The sequence below is a fragment of the Vombatus ursinus genome, unplaced genomic scaffold (assembly GCF_900497805.2).
Source record: "Vombatus ursinus unplaced genomic scaffold, bare-nosed wombat genome assembly UNPS02015202.1, whole genome shotgun sequence".
Lineage (NCBI taxonomy): Eukaryota > Metazoa > Chordata > Mammalia > Diprotodontia > Vombatidae > Vombatus > Vombatus ursinus.
Genome location: NW_020954980.1, coordinates 260,587 through 272,913, shown reverse-complemented (window position 1 = coordinate 272,913; position 12,327 = coordinate 260,587). Strand labels below are relative to the sequence as shown.

Here is a 12,327-nt window from a genome sequence, read left to right as displayed (position 1 = left end):
TTCTTTTCTTCAGTGAATTTTTATGTCTCTTTATCACTAGGCTAATTATGTTTTTAAGGTGTTATTTTCTTCACTATTTTTGTGCCTCTTTTACCAAGCTGTCAATTCTCTTTTCATAATTTTCTTGCATCACTCTCATTTCTTTTCCCATTTTTTCTTCTATTACTCTTATCTCTCTCTTTTTTAAAAACTCTTCCAGGAATTCTTATTGGGCTTCGGTCCAATCAGCATTTTTCTTTAAGGCTTTGTTTGTAGCTGTTTTCACATTGTTATTTTCTTCTGAGTTTATGTCTAGGTCTTCCCTGTCAAGTTCTTTTTTTGTTGTTTGTTCATTTTCTTGACAGTGAACGTTATGTTAAAGTTATACTTAAAGTTAAGATAAAGTTAACTTTATATTAAAGTTGGGCTCTGCTCACCTGTGGGTGGGCAGGCACTGTCCTAAGCATCAGGCTATTTTCAGAGCTAGTTTGGTGTGTGTATGTGTGTGTGTGTGTGTGTGTGTGTGTGTGTGTCTAAGTTTTTGGTGCTTCCAAGATGATGTGATTCATGGAGAAATATGGTCACTGCTCTCCTGGTCTGTGCTCTGGTATTCACCCCAGCTCCTCTGAAGCTACTCCTCTATGCCCGGAACTGTGACTATGTCTCTGACTCTCCTGCAGTCACAAGAGCTAGTGCTCCCTGTGCCTTAGAACTGTGACCAGAGCCTTGTGATCAATCACAAGCACTCCTTTCCACACTGGAACCGTGACCCAGAACTGCTTATGGGCAATAGAGTTGCCAATCAGCACCAGCTGCATCCAGTGCCAGCAAAGAGTCCCCTGTAATCTCTTTCTGATCAGTTGTCTGATTCCTTTGTCATTTCTGGGCTGAGAGTTCCCAAAACTGCTGCTCCTGTTGCCCCCCTCCGGGGCCCACAATTGATGCTCCTGCCATATTCTGGACCAGCTCTCACCCTGGTGTCACAAACCTCTTCTGCTGACTTCCCAAGTTGTGTTAGGCTGGAAAAATGTCTCACTCTGATCTTCTGTTGGCTTTGCCACTCCAAAATTTGATTTAAGGAGTTATTTTAAAGTTGTTTGGAGGGTAATGTTGGGAAATTTCAGCTAGACTGCTGCCTGTACTTTGCCATCTTGGCTCTGCCAACTTTGGTGTTCTTAAGTAAGGTCTTCTAAGGAATGGATTTTTCTGTTGATGTCCTAGAAGTTCCAGTTTCTTTTTCTAGGATTTGTCTTTTTCATCTGGTGTATCAGAGAAGAGGAGTATGTCTATGATCACTTTCTTCCTGGCTCTTCCTGAATTAACAATGTTTGTATGATCGTATGAGAGTTTAAAAAAAGACTGTCACTTACAAATCAGAAGTAAATCTGCCCTTCTAGTAATGCTTACTTTCAGTGAAATGATATTTTAAAGAATATGGGCAATTAAAAAATTAAAATATATAATTTCAAAGGTGAGAGGTAGTTTTGATACAGCAGAGAGAGAATTGAACTCAGAGTCAGGACAACCTGGGTTCAAGTGCCATTTCTACCATTTGAAATAGCCTTTCAATCAACTTCCATGCCTCAAGTCTCTCCTTACTCTAATTCATCTTCCACTTAGCTGCCAAGGTGATTTTTCTAGAGCAGTCCTAACCATATATATATAACTATAATCAACCTCCTGTTCAGTGAGCTCCACTGTCTCCCTATTACTTCTAAGATCAAATATAAAATCCTTCGTTTAGAATTTAAACCTCTTTTTAACCTGGGCCATTCCTTCCTCTCTAGTCTTTCTTCCACTTTACTCTCTTCCATGATTCAGCTATGAGACCACTTGCAGTACACTGAACATGTCCCTTCGTCTCCTACTTTTGTGGCAGTGCCTTTGCCCGGGCTATCTCTCATGCTTAGAATGCTCTGCTCCTCATCTTTGCCTTTTGGTCTCCTTGGCTTCCTTCAAGACTCAATACATATCTCATCTGCTGGAGAAGACTTTTTATGGTTGTTCTGGCTGCTAATGCCTTCCCATTTTAGATTACTTTCCATCTATCCCATTTATATCTTATATATACCTAGTTATTTACACGCTATCATCTCCATTAGATGATAAGCTCCTTGAGGGCAGAGAGCATTCTTTGCCTTTCTTTGTAGCCCTAGCTATGTCTTAGTCCAATGACTCACAGAATAAGTGCTTAATAAATGCTTGTTAACTGACTGACTTTATCTTGTTTCCTCATAACTGCCCTGTCTATAGACAGCTATCATGTCCTCAGTTGTCTTTTCTTCAGGTTAAACATCCCCAAAGTGTAAAAGTAAATAATTCTAGACCTTTGAAAGATAAGTAAAATTTGCTTAGGTAAAAAGGACAGGGAAGGGCATTCTAGGTATGAAGTATGGCATAAGCAAAGGTGTGAAGGATGTTAAAACTAGGGTCAACTGATAAAATCATACAGAGGAACATTTTGGTTCAAATCTAATGAACAATTGACCATCAGATCTGCCCAATAATGGAATGGGCTGCCTTATTACATGATGACTTCCCTGTTGGAAAGGTTAAATATCAAGATATTGTAGGAAGGAATCCTATATGGTGTGGGGAACAGACTATACAGCCTACAAATTCCTTCCCAAACTGGCTCTTGGCTTATCAAATATTATTAACTTCTACACTGTCTCCTTTCTAGTCCAGCTCCCTACTTATTCTGCTCTGAAACTGTCCCTCCATTTCCTGCCTCTGGGCTTACACAGGTGATACTCGATGCCTGGAATGTTCTCTTGCCTCACTTTCATCTCTTAGAAGCCCCAGCTTCCTTCAAAATTTAGCTCATGCACCATGCCTTATAAGAGGCTTTTCCTGATCCCCTTGGTTATTATTGCTCTTTCCCTACTTCTCAAGTCACCACATATGTATTTATCTGTTCAAATGTTCTATCTTTCCAGTAGAATGTAAGTTCCTTGAGGGGAGGGCTTGTTTTCTTTCTCTCTTTATACTGAGAAAACCTAGTAAAGTGAATTCCATATAGAACATGTGCTTAACAAAAACTTGTTGGATTGGATAAATTAGGATTACGTCCTTTGAAATTCTTAGGTCTTGTAAATCTTCACACCATATTGGTACAGAATTTGAATCACCAAGTACCCCGAGCCCTATTCCCTTTGGCAGAAAGACTGGTGCTCTCTTGGCCTATTTAAACCTATGCAATATAGCATTAGTGTTTCAACAGGTAGAGGGGTCTTTGGTTATATTTTCATCAGTTCTTTCTTGCATATCCTATGGATTGATTCTCAGATCCCACCTAAACAATGGATGAAAGGGAAAGAAAATATTATATCCTCTTCCCAGGACAGTTTTTTTCCTTATTCCAATAAGGTAGAGGAACCTTTTTTCCATATGAAGCCATAAGGCTGATCTATCTTTCTTTCTTTCTTTCTTTCTTTCTTTCTTTCTTTCTTTCTTTCTTTCTTTCTTTCTTTCTTTCTTTCTTTCTTTCTTTCTTCCTTCCTTCCTTCCTTCCTTCCTTCCTTCCTTCCTTCCTTCCTATCATCTATCTATAAGAAATAGGCCTATGACTCACCTCTGGATTCCCACAATCCCAGAATGAGAGAACTTTAGAATTTGATGGACCTCAGAATATACCTGACCAAGAATCTCCTCTATTGGATCCCCAACAGGTGGTCTTTCAGCTTTGGCTGCAAGAAATTCCAAGGGGGAACACATTAATTCCCAAAGCAGCCCATTTTACTTTTTGATAGCTCAAATACTTAGATGTATTTCCTTACATTAATCTTAAAGCTATCTATCACCAGCCTCTGTGCAACTCCTACCCATCATTTTAAGTGAACAAATATTTGTTATTCTTAACCAGGGGAAAGCAGAATAAGTTTAATTCCTCAGCCACTCATTGATTATAAGGATAAGGAAGTCCTTACCACTGAAGTCCTTGGCATTGTCAAGTGGTTCAACGTCAAAATGGAGATGATTTATCAAGGAAATGACATTTAAGAAGATGCATCACCATCTGCTTTGCTATCGCACCCTAAGGACCATGGGACCTTTCCATCTGACTTGCAGCTGAAACCTGCTCTCTGTTGCCTCCCTCTTGAGAACAGGAGCTCCCTGAAAACAAGGACTGTCTTGCTTTTCTATTTGCATCCCCAGCACTTAGCACAGTGTTTTACACATAGCAAGTGCTAAAGAAAGTCTTCTTTCCTTCCTTCCTTTCTTCTACCTGGCCTGTTTTCTTAAGTATTTGGAGACAACTATTATGTTTTTTTGGTTCAGGTTAACCATCCTCAGTTCTTTTAACCAACCTCATTATGACAATAGTCTCTAAACTCCTAACAAGTGCCATTATAAAATCATCTTTAGACCCAGCATCATTCTGGTCAATCTGCTCCTGACATACTCTTGCTTGTCCTGATATGTGAAGGCTGGAAATTCCAGACGTGTTTTGATTATAAACATTATGCCCCTTTTAATGCAACCTAACATTAACTTTTTTTTTTGGCTGTGATATTACACTGTTGATTCATACTGAATTTACAGTTCACTAAAACCCAGGGTTTTTTTTTATACCAATTATTGCATCCTATATGCATCCTATATTTATGCAGTTGATTTTCTGAACCCAGGTATAGGCTTTAATATTTACCCTTATTAAATTTCCCTTATTAGATTAGCCTTTTATTTTGGATTTTGTTTTGAATCTCTTTGTCATTAAGCATTAGATATCTACTTCAGTTACACCCACCTCCAGCTTTGTGTTATCTAAAAATCTGATGATGGAAATTATACTTCCAATGACTTCATTAACGTCATTGATTAGAATGATAAACAGCACTGGGTCAAGGATAGGTCCCTGGAACAGGCCACTAGAATTCTCATTGTAAGCTGACAATGATCTATTAAGGACTACTCTTTAAAACTGCTTTCAACAAGTTTCAAATGCATTTAACTATACTATCATCTGGCCCATACCTCCCCATCTTCTCCTCAAGACTAACAGGAGACATTGGCAAATGCTTTGCCAAAACACTGTACACTATACATAGGGGATTCTCCTGCTCTACGAAGTAAGCAACTCTGTAAAACCTGGAAATGAGGTTAGCTTGATATAACCTATTCTTGATGATAATGATTACGATGATAAGAAGAGTAACAATAACTAGCATTTACGTAGCATTTTAAGGCTCACAAAGCACGTTAGAGATGCTATTTCATTTGATCCTCACAACCCTGTGTGTTAGGTGCTATTGTAAGCCTCATTCTATAAATGAGGAAACTATGACTTGCCCAGGGTCACATGGCTAGTGATTAGGAGGATTTGAACTTAGGTCTTCCAGCACTGTTTACAATACCACCTAGGCTCTTAGCGATCATGACTTCTCCTTGCTCACAAAATATCCTAGAATTTTGCTAGGAACTGATGTCAAATTCACTGGTAGATGTTTTAAAGACCCCTGCCCTCTTCTACTTTGGAATATTGGGAAACATTTCCATTTCTCTAGTCCTTGGCACCTTCCCATTCTTCAATGCTTTTCAAAGATCACTAACATCATTCAGCAATGATATACAGTTTATTTAGTTTTCTGTGATAGAGTTCATTGGAGCTTAGTGACTTTAACTCATTGAAAACAGCGAGGTATACTCTTACCTTTTCACTGATTTGGGTTTTCAACTGCCTGTTAACCATTTTGCTCTATCCTTCTGAGTCTGAAGATCATTATCCTTAGGAGAAAAAACAAAATCAAGTAAGAGCTTAAGTAAGTATGAGTTCTCTCCATCCATCATCTGTTTTCATACCACCCACTCTAAACAGAAGTCCTATCCTTTGTTTTTTTTTTAATTCTAAAAATGTTTAATACTAAATTTCACTCATTTAAAATAAGAACTTAAGTATGGACACACTTGAATTGCATTTTTTCAGATAACAACTTTTTGGTTAAAGGATCAACTCAGACCATATGCTGTTTTGCACATGTGCAAAAAATGTTCGTCTCCTAAATGGGATAAGGGGTTCATATCCTGAAGAGCATCCCCTCCTTTCCACAGTCCTATCCATTCTTTGTTCTTCCTTTTTTCACCTTTTTTCAGCTATATTAGCTCTTTAAAAAGTATTTTGTGTTTCCTTGGCATTTGTTGCCAACCTTGGCTAGTTCTGAGCTTTAGGACTCCTGACATTATCCTTCCAGGGCTATATTATGTTTTTCTGTTCATTTTATGTTTGAGTGTGTCTTCTATGCCTGCCTTTTGTCCAATGAATTTTCTAGTGAATTCCCTGTGCATCCATATCCATCTCTATGGTCATCTCCCCCTTTTCTTCCTCATCTGAACTGTTTATACTTGAGTTGTTAGGATGCCATTCATGAGAGCTTCTCATTGCTCAGGGATAGACTTACCACTGCTTTTTGGTCTAGGGGATTCTACTTTATCTCTTTTTCCACACTCTTTGCAATGGCTTCTCCTACAATCTAAGTTATCGGTCAGAGGAATGCTTCCCAGGTACAAACAGTACTTAAAACAATGCAGTGAGGGAAGCTGCCTCTCTATAAACATGCTTCCTAGAAAAGAACTACTTTCATTATCAGAAAGGCAGAAAGAGTAGCACTTCTAGATGGAAAATGAAGATGAAGTGAAAGCCTTGGTTATCTCTTCCCCTTGCAGCTGGGTGTATTCAAACCCTGACCAATTGGGTGAATGTTTAGTTTCTGCCTACAATGGTTTGAAAAATCTATTAATTTTTCAAGAAGAACAGATGCTCTCACCCTTAACTAAAATGCAAGGTTTAATCCTGGCCCTATTTCCCACCTGTGTTAAGAGTTATAACAGTTGTTTTCCTTAGGTTACTGCAGGTGACTACTTCTTTGGATTCACTTAGTCTCACAATAATAGTGGAGAAATGACCTGGTGATGAGCAGAGTCATGTACATTCCAACCCCACCCCCCAACCTGCTCTGTGTTCTCTACGATGTGGGTTTGATGTGGGGATATCTGCTCTGGAACCCAGAACTCCTCTAAGATCATGCCTCCGAGTGAATGTGAAACACTCCTGAGCCACCTTCCACACCCCACTCCTCTATTCTTTATAAATTGCCTCCGTTTGCAGCTGATGGACTGCAGGATTTGATTCTTGAAAAATGAAGGTGCCCATGTCAAAAAAGATCTCCCTACTCCCCAAGCACATTCACCTGTCACAGCTCCACACTCCTCCCCTGCCTTTTCAGAAATGTTTACAATCCTCTGGCTAGACAACAGGCAATAGTACCATTCTCTCCAGAGAAACAATAGCCGTGGGAGAAGATGGGGCTAATCAAACTGGATTCCTCCTTACTTGGGACCTTCGAGCAAAAGTCAGATGATCACCTGGTATATGTGCACTGCAGAGAGATTTCTCATTTCGGGTCTGACTTATATTAGCTGGCCACAGAGGTCCTTTCCAACTCTGAAATTCTTTTATTGTTTCTGAGAGCTAAGTTCAGAGAGATTCATCACCAGGTTGGCCATAGGAGGATGAATCTTTCCATCCTAGCAAGTCTCAAAAACTGCTTCCTCATGGAACACCATCTATGTTTGGCCACACCAAAGGAATCAAAGATCTGTGGAGTGCTCAAGTATAGATATATATGTATTGACATTGAAGTGTAAGAATATATTCTGTTTTCAACAGTTGATCTATTTAATAAACCCTGAGAGGTGTCACCTACAGCTCTCACTGATGAACCCAGATGAACTGATGAGAACCATGTAACCATAATCCTATGATTCCTCAAGATGTGCCCTCTGCTCTAGTCAGGTCTCTGTCTTCTCTGTCTTAAGATCATGGAAGGTTCATTCTTGCCTCTGTGCCTTTGGCTCAGACTGTGGGCCCTCTCTGGAATGCCCTTTCTTCTCTCCTGGTCAAATCATTGCCCAATCATCTGACCTCTCTGTCCTGAACTCCTACTACACTTAGGTTCTCTACTTAACATTAAGTATTTAACCACAGTTCACCTGGTTAAGTCTTGTTAGGGCTCCCACAAAGTTGAAGGACACTATCTTTCTCTTTCTCTCTCTCACTTTCCCCACAGTGCCAAGCACAAGGCCTTAAACACAGTAGGTGTTCAGTAAATATTTGCTGAACGAAAGCCTGGATCTGTCATTTGCTTGCTCAAGATCAAATGCAATTTCCTCTGTTTTGCACATAATGCTCAGTCCTACTTCATGCTCACCAGCACCCAGTATCTCCAGTATCACCCATTGCCACTAATGGGGTGGGGGTAAAGAGCATGTCTAAAGTTATGTCCCCTATGCCTTGGGTCCAGCTATGGATTTTCCTTTCTGTCACCCTCATTGGTTCTGGGTTGTGGGGACACAAAGCCCTTTCTTTGTGCTATCTTTGACCTCAAAGAGCTTCCTATTTTAGGGCAAAAGGCCAGAGAGATCTGGCCAAGACAGTATTATGGCACAGAAGGAAGAGAGGACGGGACTTAGGAGTCAGAGGTCCAGGCTCTCTACTGGCTCAGTTATCGATTGGATGTATGACCCCAGGCCAGTCATTGGATCCTTCTATACTGCAGCTTCGTCATCTTTAAAATGGAGATGATGAGTCTTGTCCTGCCAACTTCACTGGGATTCTGTGAGGATCAGATGGATTGAAAACACTTATTTTGTAACCGCAATGGGCCATGTGAATGCCAGCTGGTTCATTATTATCTTCTGCATAGATATACAGAGGGATATGTGGGAGCCCATACAGTTTGGATGAGGGCAGAGGCCAAGCTGGTCCCATGGAAAATGAACCCACCAGTACGCACATGGCCCATTGTCAGTAGGACAAGCACTCAGAGTAGGTGCTACCGGCATTCATGGTCCTTCTAAGAATGTAGCAGAGCTTCAAGATTTACAAAGAGTTTTACATATGTCTTCTCATTTGATTCTCACAAGTACCATGTCAGGTAGATGTTGGTATTATCCCCATTTTACAGATGAGGCCCAGAGAGGTCAAGTCACACAGCTGATGTCTGTGAGCTGGCCAGATGGAGAGTGAGATGTCGTCTGGTTTGAAGCTTGGGTTTTCAGGGATTCTTAACTGGGGATCCATGAACTCCTTTTTTTAAAAAAAAAAAACTGTTTTGATAACTATATCACAATAGAATTGGTTTCCTCTGTAATTTTATGCATTTTATTTAATGCATTTAAAAATTATTTAGGGAAAGGGTTCACTAGCTTCACCAGACTGCCCAAGGGGTCCATGACACAAAAAGGGTTAAGCACCCCTGGTATAAACAAAGAGGTGACTCTGAGCTTGTGGCCAGGAGGCTCAAAACTTCGGTTTGGTTTTTTTTGAGGCTAAAGGTAACCAGCACATTTCTGGGGCAAAGTCAGGGGGCTTGTTATTCTCTCTGGCAGTGCGTATTTCCTGCTTAGGCATAAAGACAGCTTCTAGCATCGCCAGAGACTCATCTGTTTCAGGGACATCCCAAAAGTCCTGAATCCCCCTCCTGCGTTTGGCTGAATTAAGATGCAGTGGGAGGAGGCTGCCAGCTCATCCTGGATCCACGTCACTGATGGGAGTATGAGGATTGCCTTTTTAGCAGAATTCCTGGATCAGAGAATTTGTGAGCCAAGGAGGAGGCAAAAGAAAGATCACAAATGCCTGGGCTTCAGGCTTTCAGTCAAGACACCTGTCAGACAGCCAGCAGCCAGAGAATCCTGGGGAGACTTGTGATGCCTCAGATTCACGCCTGGGGCTAAGAGCATCACTTCTCACCGAATAATTCCTTAGGGCGAGCAGCAAGCTCCAACCCTAGAGTCTATTTCACTGTGAGAAAGAAATGAAGCCATCTCAGAACTGAAGGTCCTGGCTTCTCCCACATTTTTAAAGAACCTCAATCCACCCAACCACCAGTGTGGTACTTATATTCTCTCCTTTCTGTGCTCTTCTCTCCTCCCCAGTGGATGTGAGATAGGTTTAGAAGAGGGGTTAAGGTTCAATGGATGCTAAGCATCAGCGATTAGTTGGCTCAAAGAATCTCAGAGTTGGGAGGAACCATAGAAGAAGGATTCTGTGAACTTATTTCTAAAAATATTTTGATAACCATATTTCAAAATAATTAGTATTCCTTAAAATCCTATGTAATTTATTTTATATATTTAAAAGTTCTTTGAGAGCAAAGACTGTTTTATCTTTTTTTTTTGTATCTCTAGTGGCTTGTACGGTTTGGCACACATAGTAGGTGCTTAATAAATGCTTGTTGATTGACTGAGGCTTCACCAGACTGCTACAGGGGTCCGTGAATTCCTGCTTTATGTGAGATAACATAATCCAACTCCCATTTGCTGTAAGAATACCTTCTACAGGATGCTAGATAGTACAACGGATAGAGTACCTGGCCTGGAGTCAGTTTCCTTATCTGTAAAATGGTGATAATAGCACCTACCTCCCAGGGTTGTTGTGATGATCAAATAAGATAATAATTGTAAAGTGTTTAGAACAGTGCCTGGCACATAGTAGGCACTATATAAATGTTAGCTATTATTGTTATTACAGTAGCACCAACAAGTGGTCATTCAGTCTGTTAGAAGAAGCATCTGTAGGTTGGGATGGAACCTTGCTTGTCCAAACCATCTGGCTTCCTCATGGTGTTGTTCGGTTGTTTTTCAATTATGTTTGACTCTTCATGGCCCCATTTGGGGTTTTCTTGGCAAAGATACTGAAGTGGTTTGCCATTCCTTCTCCAGCTCATTTTACAGGTGAGGAAACTGAGGCAAACAGGGTTAAGTGACATGCTCAGGGTCATACAGCTACTAAGTGCCTAAGGTCACATTTGAATTCAGGAAGACTAATCTTCCTGACTTCAGGGCTGGCACTCTATTCACTGAATCACCCAGCCGCCCTCTACTCTACCATATTAAGTCCTAAACATCCCAGAGAGTGGACATTATTATGTTGTACAGATGGCCAAAAGCCACCTCCATCTCTGCTTAGTTGGATGACATTTAAAACCCTTCAAAACCCGGCTTAAGCCTACCTTTCCAGCTGTAATATATATATAGCATCCCTCCAGGAATAGCCATACTGACCTGCTTACTGCTCCTCACTCACCCTTCCGTCTCCCATCTCCACACCTTTGTACATGTTGTCCCTGATGCTTGGAAGGCACTCCCTCCCCACCTCCTCATCTTAGAATTCCTAGTTAAATGCTACCTCCTACACGAGGCCTTTCCTGATCCCTCAGCTGCCAGTGCCTCTCCCCTCCCACATTACACTGAATTCATTTTACAGATATTTTGTATATAGTTATATAAGAGTGAGCCCCTTTCAGAGGGAAGTGGATCATTTTGCACCTAGTAAAGGACACAAGGCTTTGACTGGTTCATCTGCATATGAAAAGACCAGGCAAGCTGCTGATCCAGCAGCTAGAGACAATGAACTTGCCCCTAGGGCATAGACTTTTACCTTACCTTTTTCCTACCAGTTTACTTACAGAGACGGGGAGGAGAGATTTTAGTTTAAAAAACTAGGAAGCTATTTGGCGATTATAGGGCAAGTGGCCATTGCTCGGTTGTGGACTAGCTTGCGGAGATGAAGATATGGGAAATGGACCAAACAGCTCTCTGGCCCAGGTCAGTCAGTCAGCCAGTCAACAAGCATTTATTAAGCTCCTACTATGTGCCAGGCACTGGGCTAAGCACAGGGGATAGATACACAGGGGAAAAAAAGTTCCTATTCTTGAAGAGGATACATCTAATTGGGGAGGGGGGAAGGTATGTAGTGGGAGGGGGGACTAGGATGTAGAAGGTGGTCTGGAGAATCGAAGGGGGGCTGGTCAGGACCCTACTCCAAAACTGAGGTTCCTGGGAAGAACTCACCAGTGGAATGAGGAGGCAGCTGAGGCAAGGTATCTGTCCGGAAAATCATATGCAAATGGAAAACTCCCTGTGCCAAGGCAGGTTGGCACCTTCTCTGCAATTTATAATCTTTGAGAGTTGCCTAGAGTATGGAGGGGTTGAGAGATTTGGCCAGGTCACACAGCTTGTGTGCCTTTTAGGAACTGAACCCAAATTTTCCTGGCTCAAAGGCTAGATCTTCAGCTACTCCGCCAAAATCAGCCTCCACAAGGTGCAAAACAATACCCTCAAATCTGAAAGGGACTCATCCTTATGTTTACATGCATATACATACCTACATACATATGTGTATACACACACACACACACACACACACACACACTGTATCCTTTGATAGAATGTTAGCTCTTTCCCAGCCAAATGTTTTCATTTTTATATTTGTAACTCCAGTGCCTAGCACATAATAGGTGCTTAATAAATGCTTGTTGATTGACTGATTGAACACAACTACACAAAGCC

The 12,327-nt window shown here is 41.1% G+C and overlaps 1 protein-coding gene across 3 annotated transcripts in view; it reads right to left on the bottom strand.

Annotated features, from left to right (window-relative positions):
* Positions 1–12,327, bottom strand: part of LOC114031650 (tyrosine-protein phosphatase non-receptor type 5) — a 105,276-nt gene that overhangs the window by 79,315 nt on the left and 13,634 nt on the right. Inside the window, exon 2 of one of the 3 annotated variants that reach the window (XM_027846786.1) lies at positions 5,633–5,706. In XM_027846786.1, coding sequence (XP_027702587.1) covers positions 5,633–5,671 — 39 coding nt within the window. In that variant the 5' untranslated portion in view covers positions 5,672–5,706. Of the gene's footprint in view, positions 1–3,553; positions 3,869–5,632; positions 5,707–12,327 lie in introns of those variants that run through there. The other 2 variants (XM_027846788.1, XM_027846787.1) reach the window with 2 other exon arrangements.